The following is a 17,560-nucleotide window of genomic DNA, read 5'->3' as shown; positions in this document are numbered from 1 at the left end:
CTTTTGCATCACCTCAGCTCCCTGGTCTACTGCATCTCTTATTGTTTCTCCTCTGTGTCTGTTTTGGTTGTGTCATCTTGCTGCACCAGCTCTCCACGCGGGCCAGCAGTCCTGTGTGGACCAGTTCTCCTGCATGGGCCAGCACTCCCTGTGGGCCAGCTTGCCACATGGGTTAGTGTGCCTTTCAGGCCCCAGGAATTGAACCTTGGACCTCCAATATTATACCACATTTTCTATATTCATTTGTTGATGGCCACTTGGGTTGCTTCCATCTTTTTGCAATTGTGAATAATGCTGCTGTGAACATCAGTGTGCAAATGTCTGTTCAAGTCCCTGCTTTCAGTTCTTTTGGGTTTATACCTAGAAGTGGGATTGCTGAGTCATATGGTAGTTCTATACTTAATTTTCTGAGTACTACCAAACTGTTTTCCACAGTGGTTTCACCATTTTCCATTCTCAAAAGCAGTGAATGAGTGTTCCTTTTCCTCCACATCCTTTCCAACACTTGTAATTTTCTGTTTTTAATACTAGCCATTCTAGTGGGTGTGACATGGTACCTTATGATTTTGATTTGCATTTCCCTGATGATTAATGATGTTGAGCATCTTTTCATGTGCATTTTGGCTGTTTGTATATCTTCACTGGAAAATTGTCAAGGCTTTTACTCATTTTTAAGTTGAAGGATTTTTTTTATAAATTCTGGATTTAAACCTTTATTGGATAAGTCATTTCCAAATATTTTCTCCCATTGTGTGGGTTGTCTTTTTATTTTCTCGATGTCTTTTATGCACAAAAGTATTTAATTTTGATGGAGTCCAATTTACCTTTTTCTTTTGTTTGCTTGTTCTTTCGATGTAAAATCGAAGAATACATTGCCAAATACAGGGTTCAAAAGGTGTTCTCCCATGTTTTTTTCTAATGGTTTTATAGTTTTAACTCTTTATATTTAGGTTGTTGTTCTCTTTTGAGTTAATCATTGTTTATGGTGTTATGTAGAGGTCCATTTTCATTCTTTTGTATGTGGGTATCCAGTTTTACTAGTGTCATTTGTCTTGACTATTATTTCCCATGGAGTGGACTGGTACCCTTGTCAAAAATCAGTTGGCCATAGATTTGAGAGTTTATTTCTGAATTCTCAATTCAGTTCCATCGGTCTGTGTGTCTTTTCTTATGCCATTATCATAGTATTTGTTTTTCTCTCTTTATTTTTTTCTTAAAGTTTAATTCAAAGAATATAAGAGGTCCCCATATATCCCCTACCCCCCTCATCCTACTCCTCCCACATCAACAACCTCTTTCATCATCGTGGCACATTTCACTGCATTTGGTGAATACATTTTGGAACACTGCTGCACCACATGGATAATGATTTACATTGTAGCTTACACTCTCCCCCAGTCCACCCAGTGGGCCATGGCAGGGCATACAATGTTCAGCATCTGTCCCTGCCATACCACCCAGGACAACTCCCAAGTCCTGAAAATGCCCCCACATCATATCTCTTCTTCCTTCTCCCTATCCTCAGCAGCTGCCTTGGCCACTTTCTCCACAGCAATGCTACAATTTCTTCCATTACTAATCACAATAGTTCCATAGTAGAGTATCAGTCCACTCTAATCCATACTCTTTTCCTCTGTCCTGTGGACCCTGGAATGGTTATGTCCACTCCACCTCTATCTCAAGAGGGGGCTTAGATTCCACATGGATGCTGGATGCAATTCTCTTGCTTGTAGTGGTAGGCATTCTCGGCTCCCTGGTGTGGTGGTTGACCTTCTTCACCTCCCTGTTAGCTGACCAGGGTAGGTCCAATGAACCAGAAGGTATGAGTATTTTGATTACTGTAGCTTTGTAATAGGTTTTGTAATTAGGAAGTGTGAGTCCTCCAATTTTGTTATTTTTCAAGATGTTTTCAGCTCTAAGGGGTCCCTCACTCTTCTGTATAAATTTGATTGCATTTTTGCAAATAAGGCTGTCAGAAATTTGATTGGGATTACATTGAAACTATAAATTGTTTTGGGTAGGATTGACATCTTAGTATGTAGTTTTCCAATCTATGAATACAGAATGTCCTTCCATTTATTTAGGTCTTCCATGATTTTCTTTAAGCAGTGTTTTGTAGTTTTTTTGTATACAACTCCTTTACAGCCTTGGTTTAATTTATTTCCTAGATGTTTGATTTTTGTTTATATTGGAAATGGAATTTTTTTCTTGATTTCCTTTTCAGATTGTTCATTATTGTATAGAAACATCACTGATTTTTGCATGGTGAGCTTGTACCCCACCACTTTGCTGAATTTGTTTATTCGCTCTAATAGTTTTGCTATGCTTGTATGCATGAACATTAAAAATGTGATAATTTCGTAAGAATTGTTTTTATAAGCCTTTTTTGTTTAACACTACATTGTGAAGCTTTTTCCATGGGAGTACATAGAATTTTATCTTAGTCTTTAAAAATGGCTATATAGAATTGCATAATAAAATTTATTATATTTTAACCATCAGTTGATAGACACTATGCTGTTTTTTTTTCTATATTAAAAACAATTCTTTAAAAGCTATCTATGTAATCACTTTTTGACACATGAAGAAATATTTTTGTAACTTGTATTCTTATAAGTGAAGTTGCAAGGTCTAAAATATACTCATTTGATAGATACTTCCAAATTGCCTTCTAAAAAGCTTTGCAGTTTTATACATGTCTTATAGTTTGTGAGAGACCATTTCTCTACATTATTGTCAATACTTGACATTTAAAAATTTTCTGTTTTTGCCAGTCTGATGGATGCAAACTTATCACTATCATTTTATTTAGCCTTTTCTTGATTGCCATAGAGAGGGAGCATTTTAATTTCTTTATTGGCCATATGTATTTCTTCTGTGACTATTATTTTTCTAGTCAGGAACGTCCTCTTGTTATTAAAGTAAGAAACAAATATATTAATTTAGAAAAATTAGTTTTGCTCAGTAAATTAGATGTAAATGTTTGGTTATTAAAAGTAATAAATTCAACTCAGTGTTAATATGAAGAAGCCAGTTAACTATTCTGCTTCCTGAATCTTTTCAGGTTCAGTAGATTCTATCGTGGATCCATACCAGTTAGTTAGCCAACTGGGTGTCAGCTATGTGCAAAACACTTGCTAGCATTTGTGATTTTTAGAGAAGTAGATAACATGTCCTTTGTCTTTTCATCAATTCAATAAATATCTTTTAATCCCCTATTATATGCCAGACACAGTTTTAGGCACTGAGGATATGTAGTGGTAAGACAGTGATGGAGGAGCATATTTGGCAAGGGGAGGTCTCACTGTAGAGTTGATAATAAATGGAGACCTGAATGACAAGAAGGATCTATTCATTCCAGGAAAAGAGGACAATCTGGACTAAGGTGCCAAGTCAGGAAGAGGCTTGTCCTTTTGGAGAATCAGAAAAGAGGCCAGTGTGGCTGGAGCCTAGTGACTGCAGGCGAGTGTAGTAAAGATGGAATGGTCATTTTGGGTCTTGTGGGTTACAGTAAAGAGTCTGGTTTTTATTTTAAATGCAGTGAGAGTTTTAGGCAAGGGCACGATCCACTCTGTTTTTAAAAGATAAAGATGTAAAGTACAAGGCAATATGTGACAAGTGCTGTGTGATTTCAGCAAATGGCGAGCTTGCAGAGGAGATGGGACTTGAGCTTGACCAGTAAGAGATAGATAAAAATGAAATAGAATGGACGGAAAGTAGGTAGTATGGTGCAGTCTATGAGGCTCACTGTGGTGTATTTGTTTATTCAATGAAAGACTGCCATCAGAGTGGAACTGTGGTAAGGGCTGTGAAGGGATACAAAAACAAATTAGACTTCAGTCCTTCTTCTCAAAGAGGATATGATCTTGTAGGAGATGTGATAAATATCTAAAATAAAATGTTAAGAATGATACAGATCATAAGAAAGTTTCCAGATAAAGTGCTGTAGAGATTTAGAGAAAGGAGAGCTTCTTGCTTAGAGTTTATGTTAAGGCTTTTTGAAGAAGGAAAAGCTCTTCAACTAGGCCTTGAAGAATGGCTAGGACTTCTGTAGATGATGGAGGGCAGGAAGATATTCTCAGTAGGTGAATCTGTGAGTATAAAGGTTTTGTGCAAATTCAGGACCGGATAAGGAAGGATAGGCTAGGACCAGGTAGATCATGGAGCACTTTTATACCAGCCTAAGGAAGATAAATTCTATGGAGTTTTCAGCAGTGTACTTAATTTTGCAAATATTTTTGAGTATCTGCCAATGCCAGGCATTGTGTTAGAAATCAGGGATATGAAGATGAAGTAATCTCAGTTTAGTTGGAGGAAACAGGTTATTATCTAATTATTATTATTCTAATGAGATATGAACAAAGTAGTGGGATCATAGGACGAAAAACATCTCTAGCTGCCAGACTTTATAAGGGAAGTCTTTATAGAAGCGGTAGACATTGTGTTGAGATATTGAAAGATCCCTTTGCTTGGCAGATAAAAGAGAGGAACAGAGGAATGTGAAAGAAACATTCTAGGCATGGCGTGTTTTGGGTTGACTGGGCAAGGCCTTTTGTATGCAGTGCAAGGCTGAAAATTTTTGGTGAGGGGTAACTGAAAGATTATTCAGGTGGCAGCATGGAGAGTGAATTGGAAGGGGTGGAGACTTGAGGTAGGGAACCTGGTAAGGAGATTCTTGCACAGGATAAAGTGAGAGATGATGTAGGACGTAATGTAAATAGTAGCTATGGGCATAAAGAACTTGGGAAATTGGAGCCATGTTTATGATGTAGTATTGGCAGGACTTGGAGGAGCAGTTAGATGTGGCAGAAGGGAAGAAAAGGAACCCTGTAGAATAAAGAATGACTTCGTGGCTTCTACTATTTTGGTAAGTGCCATTGACTGAGAATGATGTATGTTTAAGGAGAAAGGTGATGGATTGGAAAGGAAATTTAATAGTCTTGGCTATGATGTGTTCAAGTTACATGTAGAATAATCAGTAGAAAGGAGGGGTGTTTTGGCAGGGGATCAGGAGATATCAATATTTAAGTAACAGTTTAAGCTGCACGTAAGTATAAATTAAATTGTTGTGGGAGAATGAGTATAGTGAGGAAACAGAACCATAAAGGGCACTGAGAAATAACCATAGAAATAAGAAAATAATCAGGAAAATGAAAGGTAGTACAAGTTGTTAGGAAATGTTTTAGGGTGTGGTCAACATTGTCCTCACAGACGTTGATATGTTTGTTTCTTTTTTTGAATGGTAGGTGATTGGTCATCTCAGTAATTTCATTGAGGACATAGGCCAGATTGTAGTGGTTTGAAGAGTACATGTGGGAGGGAAGCTGATGTGGCTCAGTGGTTGAGTGCCAGCTTCCCACATGTAAGGTCCCAGGTTCAATGCCCAGCCCTGGTACCTCAAAAAAAGAAAAAAGAAAAAGAGTATATGTGGGGATGAGAATTTGACTGTAATTGGAAGGAGAGAATTAAGGTACCATCAATTACTTTTTTTTTTTTTTAAGTATTTTCTATTTTTAAAAAGCCTAGAGATTTGCTATTTATTTCTTGAGGGGAAAGAGCAAATGGACCAAAAGGTTGAGGTCACAGATTATGGGGTAAACCAGCAGTAGCCTTAGAAAGGACTAGCATAGGGTGTCTCAGACTTTAATGGGGGCTCTTGTTAAAATGCAGATTCTGATTCAGGAGGACTAGGTTGGGACTTGAGGCAAGCTCCCAGTTGATCCTGATTCTGCTGGTCTGTGGACCACATTTTGTGAAGTAAGGATCTATAGAGTATGGGATCAATAGCATCATAGAGGAGTTAGCCTCTCTTGAGGTGCGGTTGAATGTGAGGGGAGGTAGGATGGAGATGCAGATTAAGTTTGTAGACGAGCTATGCCTGTTAATCTTGGTTTTCTCTGTAAAATAAGCAGTAAAGTTACTTTAAGAGGAGACTTTGAGGATGGGTTGTGCGTTTGAAGGAATTTTGAAGGTTTGGAATAGTAACTAAGAGTAGGAAAATGAGTGACTTTAGGACGTGTAAAAATCATTGAATGGTGAGGTTAGTTTGGTCATGGCATCTGTAGTGATAATTGAAACAGGGAGAGACTAGATATAAAGAGATGGGTTATTTTTAAGATTATTCTGGTCTAGGGGAGAGCACACATGGTCTGAAATAGAACAGTGATAGTGAGACTGGAAGAGAACGGTGTGATAGGCTGAATAATGCCCTCTCCCAAGAATGTCTATGTCCCAATCTTCATAACCTGTGAATATGTTGCCTTACATTGCAAGAGAGACTTTGCAGATGTGGTCAAATTAATGATTTTGGATTTATGACTTCTGTAATTTTAAAATAATGTATTTGTATAATTTTAAGCCACTCAGTTTGTGATTGTTTGTTATAGTAGCAATAGGAAGCCAATATGGAGGATGTGGATATAAGGCAACACATGTGGAATTAATAAATTTAGAATTAATAACTTGTGGCAATTAATGGAATATGGAGTGTGCATCAGGAAACTGGGACGATTTCTAGCTTGGATATATGGGTGGAGAGTAGTGAAATTAAAATATGACAAGGAGCATGTGTTACAGAGAGTGCATTTACTTTGCACACCTTAATTTCATTCTTCGTGGACATGATGGGAACAGTATTTTGAGTCTCATCGGATAGATTAAATAGGATAGAGGAAGCCTCGAAACAAGGAGATGACTTTGTGTTGTTATAGTTAATAGAGCTGTTATAATACCATCACATGGTAAAGTACATAGGCTATTTAGTGTTTTGACTGAAAAAGTGGTAATGGGAAGGCTATGAGAGACCAGTTTTTGAAAAAGTAATACTACTTTATATTCAGTGTGGGAGACATTTTTATACCTGGAGGAGGGTAGTTAGCAACAAGTATTTGACATGGAAACCGTTGCTATTAGCATGTGAAATAAGTAGGGTGGAAAAACTGGGTTTTAAAGAGTTATGGCTAGTGGCTACTATATTGTACAGCAAAGTGTAGAACATTTCTTTTATCACAGGACGTTCTATTCCATGGCACTGTTTTTTGTATAATAATGGATTGGACAGTATTATAGTAAAATGTTTAGGAAGCAACATTTGCTAATTAGGAACAATTTTCAAAAGACCTGACGATTGGAGAGACTGTGTGATAGAGTGGAATGAGCAGTATGTCATGCTGTCTGTCCAAGCGATACTGACTAACCTAATTTAATTTAACAACGAGCATTTAACACTTTGGGTTTCAGGATACTGGATTTTAATCTTGGTTTTGCTTTGCATTATATGAATTTGGGGAAATGTCATAGGAACATAAAAGTTCTCAGCTTCTTTAAGAGGTCCTGTAACCTCTTAAAAAACATGAAAAACAAAATAAAAGCAGCTAATATAAATTCGACAGTGTAGAAATATTAGAAAATACATTTAAAAAATCTTTTTCCTAAAACAAGGAGGTTGGACTTGCTATCTACCATCCATTTTTATTCTTTATCTTTTAGTAAGATATCATGGTATAATTCTTCATGTTGTCTTAGAAATCCAGTTCTCTCTTACTCTCTTAACTTTGTATGACTGAAGTGTTAGATCCTTAGTAAAAATGTCCTAAACTTGTGTTTTGTATTTTTCTTTAATTTTTGGTTTTCAAACTATGTGTATTATAAACAGCAATATATTAGTTGAATTATTAGCAAATATACAGTATCCAAGAGAATGCAACTTTACTAGGACATAAAATAAAAATTTTAAGAATTTTTTTAGAGAAAGAGGGGAATTGGAGATGAATGAAGGATGTGTCTGGAAGATTTCAGTTGGTATAGAGATCAAATACCATAAAATGCCATTTCCAAAATACCTGTCTGGTTAGGGAATAGAAATAAATCTTCTACAGGCTTGTTTTGCACGTTGACAGGGTCTGGGGCAAGAGGGAATTAAAAATGTGGGCCCTTCCCCCCCCCCCCCCAAATGCAGCTATTGTTTCATATTATGACACTTTGGCTCCTATATTAAAATTACTATGAAGCCAAACACTTGTTTCCTCTCATTTCCATAAATAAATGAAGGCTCAGTAGTGATTTTAATGGTTGGTGTTTAAGAATATTTAATGTAAAGCAGGTATTAGAATAGAATGTTTTCTAAGCTGATGCCCCCTTGTCTAAAGTAATCCAACTTGCATACCTTATGTACATTCTGGGTGGTTTGTGTGAAACATGTAGCTTAGTGCTGAATGCTAATTGAAAGAATGATGGAGAAGTTGAATTTGAATTTATGCTAAACGCAACTGTCATTTTGTTTTCATACTAGAATTTTAAAATATTTCCAAATACTTGCCTTCACACTATATTAAATGTCGGGTATAAATAAAAGTTTCCAGGTTTTCCTTTTCTCTCTACTGATTTTAATTTTGAGTTATGAGGTGAGTTTCTTTGCTCTTTCCATAACTTACACAAAATTTCATTAAGAGCTATCACCTTTGCAGTATGCTAAGGGCCCCTACCTACCTTAGAGTCAGAAGGTCTGAGTTTTAGACCTGGCACACAACTAGATCACTCAAGGTTCTAGAAGGAAAAGGAATCTAACTTAGATAGTCGAAGAGACTTTACTAAGGGACTGCAGAGGTAAGGATGGATTAAGGAATGCATAAGAGGGGATGTTAGCACTAGAAACAGAAGGCGGCCTGAAAAGGCAAGGGAAATACAGTGTTTTTGGGGGGCCTAGTGAGAGGGCACTGTGGAAAAGGGGTTGCCTGATGGGAACCATGGCTGTAGAGGGACAAAGCTTCTGTCAGAAAATGTGGCCAAGAAGAGAGGAGATGGGAAGAAATAATCCAACCTTTCCCTGGCCTTCTGATCTGCCAGTGACAGACAGCACTTGAACCCAGTGTTCTGTGGGGGTTATCCTCCTTGGGCACAGAGGAGGGCAGAAGAATTTATGGGGCATAGGGTAGTGGCAAAAAGGTAATAACCAGTGCAACTACTGATGACTGTGGGACTGCTTTCAAGTAAGGTAATATCTCTGAGACTCAGTTTCTTACTTTTAACTGTAGATACTTTAATGGGTTGATGTGAACATTAAATGAGAAAATGTAATGGTACTGTTGCAGTGTTCTTTGTCTTTAAGTTTTAATTAGGTGTGGATTTGAAAAGCTTAGTTTCATTTCACTTGGTGCTGTACTACATTTGCTTTGTAAGAACTTTGGTTGCCACCATACTTTATGTTAGTCTTTTTTTCCCCCAATTTTTAAAAGTCATTATTATGTTCTAAGATTTAGTTTTTCAGAACTTTTATATATAATTTTACAGAGCCCGGGGCCTAAAAATCTAAGTTATAGTTCAGAATATACTATTATTTATTTACAACTCTTTATGGGAGTTTTGCTTTCTAAGTATTGGCTGTCAAGCCCTTTGAAGAGTTAAATGATATGTAAATTCACTTTAAGGAATTAAGTAGTATGGAAATTTGTTTTTAAAGTTCATTTTGAAAAGTTTTATCAATAGAGCTTTAGATTGAGAATGGTCGTGTGGGGTTTATTTTATTTTCTTTATGAGATTATATAGATCATAAGACTATCTTCTATAGATGTGTTTATGTGAGTTAGGTGATTAAGTGCTTATTTAGCATTTAAGTCAACGTGTATGAATGTAAGTTTAGTGTTTTTTTAACTACCTTTCTAAAGTGAATCCTCAAGTCTGTTTTTATTTATTGCTAATGACAAGTTTTGCTTTTTCGTGTTTGCTATAGTTAGAATACTGCTCACTTCTGTACTTATGGGTGTAGATGCTTTTGAGATGTAGAAAATGTCTCCCTAGCAAAAGATTGGCCAGGCTTCACCCTTCTACTGCTACCAGTGGTGTATCCTTATTACCTGCTTCTATTTTCTGATGCTTGTGTCACTTTTTCCTCATAATGCTTATGCTGTTTCTTTTTCACAAAGGTCTGCTTTCATCTACGTACACCTTGGAACATTTGTAGAAAATAGATCAAGACGATCTATTTTCAAGAATAACGTAGCCATCAGATAATATTTTACTTTAAAGCACTTTAAAAAAATATTCTAAACAAAATCATTAGGTTATGAAATTGTTGACTTTTCTATTTCATTCAAAGACTGAGGTGTTCCTACTGTTTTTGTAGATTTCAAACTGAACCTTTCTGAATTACTGACCAAATCTTAATTATTTTCCCCCAGACGGTCTGCCAAATCCCGAAGCAGAAGCCCATATTCATCTAGGCATTCAAGATCTCGTAGCAGGCACAGACTGTCTAGATCCAGGAGTCGTCATTCTAGCATTTCTCCTAGTACACTAACTTTGAAGAGTAGCCTGGCAGCTGAATTGAACAAGAATAAAAAAGCACGAGCTGCAGAGGCAGCAAGAGCTGCAGAGGCAGCTAAAGCTGCAGAAGCAGCCAAAGCTGCCGAGGCTGCTGCGAAAACTGCAAAAGCCTCAAGTACTTCTACACCTACAAAGGGGAACACAGAAACTGGTGCCAGTGCTTCACAAACAAACCATGTGAAGGATGTGAAGAAACTTAAAATCGAGCATGCACCTTCTCCCTCAAGTGGTGCGACTTTAAAAAATGACAAGGCAAAAACAAAGCCACCTCTTCAGGTAACAAAGGTGGACAATAATTTGATTGTAGATAAAGCTGCCAAGAAAGCAGTTGTAGTTGGGAAGGAGAGTAAATCTGCTGCTACAAAAGAGGAACCAGTATCTCTTAAAGAGAAAACCAAACCACTTACGCCAAGCATAGGAACCAAGGAGAAGGAGCAGCACGTGGCATTAGTGACCTCTACTTTACCACCGTTACCTTTGCCGCCCATGCTGCCTGAAGATAAGGATGCTGATAAGTAAGTGCAAAAAGTTTTGCCAATAATTGTCTAAAGAGAAAAATGTGTTTTCAGGTTGAAGTGAGAAATTATTTGAACTACCCTCCCCCCCCCCAAAAAACGTAAAAAAGACTATGAGTGAATTAATTTTATTATCTACGTCTTAAACTGAAGCACATTGCTTATAGGATGACAAAATTATAATTTATGTTAAGAAATCCAGAAAATTCTGCAGTTGCTTTGTGATACAATGTGTATTTCAGGATGTTTGGTCAAGTATTTTAGAAATGCCAGTATTCTCTTTGGCTTAGTATTATTCAGTCTGTCAGAGACAGACTATTTTATGGGAGGGTGTGCCTTGGGTGATACAAATCTTGATCATGTATATTGGTTATTTCTAGATTTCTAGGAATTTATCACTTTTGGTGGCCTGGTGAACTTTTCACTTTCTAATTTAGTCTTTTCTTAACTATTTAAAAAAATTTTTAAGCTTGTCCTGCAACTAGGGATTAATTACACTCTATTACAGAAAACTGGTAATATAGTTATGCTGTTCTTTCATATGTTGAAATATTTCTACTCTGAATATCGTGAGTATTGCTTGTTTTTTTCTTTTGCAGTATTTTATTCTTAAGAGGTAAGAGTAACTAAAGTAAACACAGCTAAGGCGTTTCTTATATATATTCTAGTGTAAGAGCATTATGCGCTTGTGGAATTTATCTGCCTATTGTACTACCTTAATATTTTTCATTTTTATTTTTAAGAAATTACAGCTGGTTCCTCCTCTGCCACACACTTTCAATTAAAATGCAACTATATGGGCAGCCTAGTTGATTTTCTCCATAGAATTTGAAAACAGGTGGATAAAAATGATATGTTGGTAGGCTTTTCAAGTGCTTAGTTTGGCTAACATTATGAAAATTTTATCCTTCAAAACAAAAGCTAAATCATATTCCTGTGATTCATGACTCTTTTTTTTTTGATTCATGACCTTCGAGATACCTTTTTCTACAGTCAGAATGTTTCCAGGGTATCCAATCCAATCTAATCCGGTACCCAATTACTCAAATTATGGTATCTGCAGGTTTGACTATTTCCAGGAACACAGAAGATCCACAACAGTGATTTCTAATGTCTTTGAGTCCTGGAACTGGCTCTCCAGCACAGAGAAGCTTGAACTACTTCATTAATGAGAGTTTGACTAGTTTCTGAGCATCCAGGTCTTAGTGAGACCGGTTGTTTTCTACCTTATTTTTCATCTATGTCTTATGGGGTAAATTTTTACTGGGTACTTTTGCAAGAACTCAGGACATACCCATTTGAATGCTTAGGAAGTGCATCTAATTTTAATGCACTAGCAACACATTTCATTTTTTGTCATTACATTTTTTTATTCATCTTTTCTGTCTCTTCTACTTTTCTCTTTATTATGTCTCTCCTCTCTTTTCTTTCTTTGAATGTTTCATGAATATAGAAGTTTCTTAAGATTCCTAAATATTACAACTAATTATGTGTGTGTGTGTGCCCAAAGGTGGATTGAATACCAGTAAAACTATTTATTTTAATGACAATAATTTAAAAACTACCAAAATTTAAATGTGTGGGGAAAGATATTTACTAAATTCCTTTTTATTTAAAATTTTTAAAAAATGATTAAAAATGTATTTGAAAAAGAGAAATGGTTAAAAGTGTTACTTTTGGAAATAGATTAGAAATTGAGGATATGGGTAGGTCAGAAAACTTACTTTACATTAAATATTCTTAGTGCCATTAGGAGAGAAATGCAATAAAAAATATATTGTGGGCTATAATTGTACCTCTTAACTATCTTCTCACATAATCTTTCTGTGCCATATTCTGTTTAGTTCTGTCCAAGAGTGATAATATTTACCCTGTTTAATCTCACAGATTAGTTATGAGGATTAAATGAGATGGTGAGCAGAATTTTGAAAACTCTAAAGTACTGTGCATCTCAGATATTATTATTAGTTATATATTTGGACTGTAGGTGTTACCAAAGCACGTTAGATTAGTGATGATGTTATTCCTAGCAAAAGACAAAGTAAAAAATGTCTAGATATGGTTTTTATATTGTATAACATAGTTAATAAAGTGCTTTGTCCAAAAAAGGTTCAGTGTTTATAAAGCAGCAACTGTTCGTGGGTTAGTTCCCCTTTTATAATCATAGAAAATACCCTTCCCCCACTTTTTTTTCCATGTTCTTAAAAGTAATGGCCATGGTAGTTTCATATTTAAAGGCTTCTTTTTAGTCACTGTGATAGACGTTTTATATTGTGTTACACAGCTAATAACTAAAAATTGTTTGTAAACCATTCCTCTTGATGTAAAGAAGCAAACAATCTTTAATATGCTTTAGGGAACCTGAATACAGATGGTATCTTTATCTGTTACTCACTGTAAATTTAAAAATTGTTTTAAAGGAGAGTAATAGTTTGTATAATCCTGTTAGTCATATTTTAAGATTATCTAAGGAAAGGTATTTAAAAAAAAATTTGTGTTAAAATATATTTAACATATGATTTGCCATTTAAAGATATGTAATTCAGTGGCATTAATCACATTCACAGTGTTGTGTTGATTTTGCACGTCTTTATTCTAGCTTTTATCATTTTATTGTCCAAGTAACTTCTCCTCCCTCTCTCATGCATTTTTATTTTGAAAGAAGAATAAATCCAATATCTGTATACTTCTGTCTATAGACAGCATTTTGCCCTATATGCTCATGCTCTCTCTTTAGCTTTTTAAGGCAATTAAGGGCATGAATGTGACTCAGGGTGTTGGGCACTCTCCTCCCATGTACGAGGTCCCAGGTTTGATTCCTGGTGCCTCCTGAGAAGGTGAGCAAACAGTAAGCAGACAGACATCTCAGAGAACCATCTGGGGGAGGAGGGGATAAATAAAGAAAAATAAAGTAAATAAATCTTTAAAAGAGTGGGAGGAAGCTGATGTGGCCCAAGCAGTGAGCGCCTGCTTTCCACATGGGAAGTCCCAGGTTAGGTTCCTGCTGCCTCCTAAAAACAAAATAAAAAAACAACAACAAGCAAACAAAAAATAAAAACAGAACTAATAGGGTTTGTATGTGTGTGTCTACACACATACACGCATGCACTCTTATTTTTGTTGTAGACATTCTGACACTATTCTTAAATACTTTAGCAATAACATCTCCTAAGAATATCAGTCTCTTATTTAATCACAGTATCATTATTGTACCTTAGGAAATTAACAGTAGTTACATAATATCATCAACTTTCTAATCTGCATACTTTCAAATTTCCCCCTTTGACTTTTTGAAGAATTCAGACTCGTTGTTTTATAGTATGTTGCATCTTCCAGATTTGTCCGACTGTTTCTCATTGGTGACATTTAATTTGTTCCTCTTTAACCTTTCCATTTCTCCTAAACTGTAAATTAAATATCCCTCATTTAGAATAAGTTGTTTGGGGCCAGGATACTTAATAGGTGATTTTATGTACTTCATACTGTCACCCCAGGAGGAACAAAATGTCATATTGTCTTAATAGTAGTAGGGATGTGGTCACTTGGTTAAGGTGATAACCATCCTTAAGTTCTCTCTCTGAAATATAAAGATGCATTTTTTCCTTTGCAATTAAAAGTAAGCACTGGGCTAATACTTTGTCAGTGTTTGAATATACATTTCCCCAACTCCCCAACAACCTGTTATTACTTAATGACTTGTATCAACTGATGATGTTTATCTAGATTAATTATTATACTGGTGGTTGTAAATGGTGATTTTCTAATTCTTTCATTCTTCCTAACATTAGCTGACTTTTAAAAAAATAATATTCCTCTCCCCATTTGTGAGTTTTTATTCTTTGTTACTATCAGTTAATACACAAAACAGTCACTTTTGCTTTTTTGAAGCCTCGGCTTGAGTATTGATGTATAAAATTGATGTAGCTTTTTTTTTAGGAGGTACTGGGGACTGAACTCAGGACCTGCCATGTGGGAAGTGGGCGCTCAACCACTTGAGCCACATCCGTTCCCCTATAGCTTTTGATTTTTTTTTTAATGATTTATATTTTTATTTCTCTCCCTTCCCCTCTCCACCCCCCAGTTTTCCGCTCTCTGTCCATTCGCTGTGTGTTCTTCTGTGTCCACTTGTATTCTTGTCAGCTGCACTGGAATCTCTGTCTCTTTGTTGCGTCATCTTGCTGTGTCAGCTCTCCGTGTGTGTGGTGCCACTCCTAGGCAGGCTGTGCTTTTTTCGCACGGGGTGGCTTTCTTTACAGGGTGCGCTCCTTGCGAATGGGGATCCCCTATGCGGGGACACCCCTGTGTGGCACGGCACTCCTTGCGCGCATCAGCACTGCACATGGGCCAGTTCAGCACACCCATCAGGAGGCCTGGGGTTTGAACCCTGGACCTCCCATGTGGTAGGGAGGTCTTTTAGTCTTTGACTAAAGCTTAATTGTAAATTAGAGACTATAGTTTTCTAAATAATTTAAAATAGACTCATTTTCACACAGTATTAAAGAGCTACCTTTTCCAGAAAAAAGCCTTTATTACCTTCCACATCTTATTTGCTACCCTTCTATGTTTCTCCATTATTCTGGGAATCCATTTGTATAGTACTTCATCCCTATGTACCACCTTGTTGCTTTAATTGTCTGTATTTTCCAAAAGACTGAAAGCTCCTTTCTGGCAGTAACTATTTCTTAATGTGTTTGTGATGGTTTTTTTCGTTGTTAAATCTCTAGTGCTGGGCATAATGCCTAGAACAAAGAAGCACACAATCAGTATTTTTTGAATGGAGGGACAGTAAAATTGAGCAGTTACCTACATGATACCATAACTTTCACAAATAAAACTATAAACCAATTTCTTTTTGAACATTTTCCCTGGTAAAGAATCTTCTAGTGAGTAACATGGGGTAATGAAGAAAAGCCACCGTTTTATTATGATTAGTGATAGTTTTAAATAATATACCTTGGCAACATCTTTAGTAATTTCAGACCACAGCAGTAATGTGTCAATGAATTTTTCAGTATGGGGCTCATAACAGCTGTGAAAGTATGTGAAGTTCTTTTTTCTCAATGTAAGATTCTCTTACAATGTGTCATTACACATAACATTTCGTAATATTATCAGGGAAGTTTAAGATAATTATCAGGTTATATTTTAAAAATTAGAGCTCTTTATGGATTCTTAAGTATAAACCTGCTTACATTTTTATCTCTTAATTCTAGTAAGCCAAAGCTTTATAAAAAATTTAAAAGAATATATCCATTTGGGAAAAACAAGTTATCCCTGAAAGGAGGTGAAGCTGAATTAATTTTTGTTTGTGGCTATTTAAATGGTATAAATAATAGCATGTGGTTTTATTTCTTTCTTATAACAAGAGAGCTTTTGTTTTTCCACCAGAATCAACCAAATGCTATTATAAAACTAATGAATTTTCCTGCAAAGTATTCCATTTTTAATTCCAGTTTTAATTTATAGTTTTGCAATAATCCTGTATTATTTTTAAAAATAAGCTTTAGATTTTAAAAAAATTTCTATGTAAAGAAGGATTTTGAAGATACTACAGAGATTATCTTAAGTTCCCTGCCTCCACTTTCCACATTACTAGCGTCATACATTAGTATGGTACGTTTGTTGCAATTGATGAACCAATATTGATATATTATTATTAAACAAAGTCCAGACTTTGTTCAGATTTCCTTAGTTTTTACCTAATTCTATATCATTTTTATCCCTGAAATATGTCTTTTCCATTTGAATGTAGTGTACTATTTTAGCTGGAGAATAAAGAAACTCAGGTTAGTGTTTTGCAATGTGAAATTGTATAGAGTATTCATTGCCATTGTGGACCACTTAAATATAAGACATGGCCACATTTTATTTTTCAAACAAATACATTTTTGTGTTTTGCTTTTTTGTCTGACTTTCTTTTTAGCTTACGAGGAAATATTTCAGTAAAAGCAGTTAAAAAAGAAGTAGAGAAGAAACTGCGATGTTTACTTGCTGATTTACCACTGCCCCCTGAGCTGCCAGGAGGAGATGATCTCTCAAAGAGTCCAGAGGAAAAGAAAACAGCACCACAGTTACATAGTAAAAGGAGGCCTAAGTATGTGCTTGCTTTCTACCTGCTTTTAAATTTACCAGAAATGATTCTGGATCATCATAAAAATTATAAAACACAATTAAGATTTAAAATTAAAAAGTGTATTTATTCCACCAACTTAAATATTTGAATAAATTCTTTTAGTGTTTTGAAAATTTTCATAATTTCTTGCGTACTTATTCACATTATCTAATAAAACCAGTTTAACTTTCTCTCACAGCTTGTAATGTATTAATTTCTTGGGGTAGTGTATGTGTTAAAGAATTCTGTAGTTAAGATATTTAAAAACCACAAACACTGAATTTGGATAAGGTGAAAGTCAGCATTTAGTGAGCCCAAACAAAATTAATAATGGGCAAGCTTCTATGTTTTCCTTTGCTTTTAGCTCCATTTGCCTCTGTAGCTAACTGCATTCTTCATTTTTCAAGATGTGGACTGCAAGAAGGTTTGAAATTTATATCCTAAATTAGTTTCAAGTAAGTGCTTAGAGATAACACTTTCCTCTGAAATCTTTTCATCAGATTAGGAGGGAAACACTGATTCCTGTTTGTTTGTTTGTTTGTTTTTTCACTTCTGCTTATGTGGTAGAAAGCGTGAGTTAGACTTTGAGTTAGACCTGGTCTTAGAATTGCTG

The 17,560-nt window shown here is 35.7% G+C and overlaps 1 protein-coding gene across 4 annotated transcripts in view; it reads left to right on the top strand.

The window, feature by feature from the left end:
- CDK13 (cyclin dependent kinase 13) overlaps window positions 1-17,560 on the top strand; it is a 125,597-nt gene that overhangs the window by 33,255 nt on the left and 74,782 nt on the right. For all 4 annotated transcript variants that reach the window (XM_004462568.5, XM_023589972.3, XM_023589971.3 and 1 more), the window contains exons 2-3: window positions 10,176-10,835; window positions 16,759-16,929. In XM_004462568.5, the coding sequence (XP_004462625.1) occupies window positions 10,176-10,835; window positions 16,759-16,929 (831 nt within the window). The remainder of the gene's footprint in view (window positions 1-10,175; window positions 10,836-16,758; window positions 16,930-17,560) is intronic.

This window comes from Dasypus novemcinctus, chromosome 5 (genome assembly GCF_030445035.2).
Source record: "Dasypus novemcinctus isolate mDasNov1 chromosome 5, mDasNov1.1.hap2, whole genome shotgun sequence".
Taxonomy (NCBI): Eukaryota; Metazoa; Chordata; class Mammalia; order Cingulata; family Dasypodidae; genus Dasypus; species Dasypus novemcinctus.
Note: the sequence above shows the minus strand (reverse complement) of the source record. Positions and strands in the feature narration are given on the sequence as shown.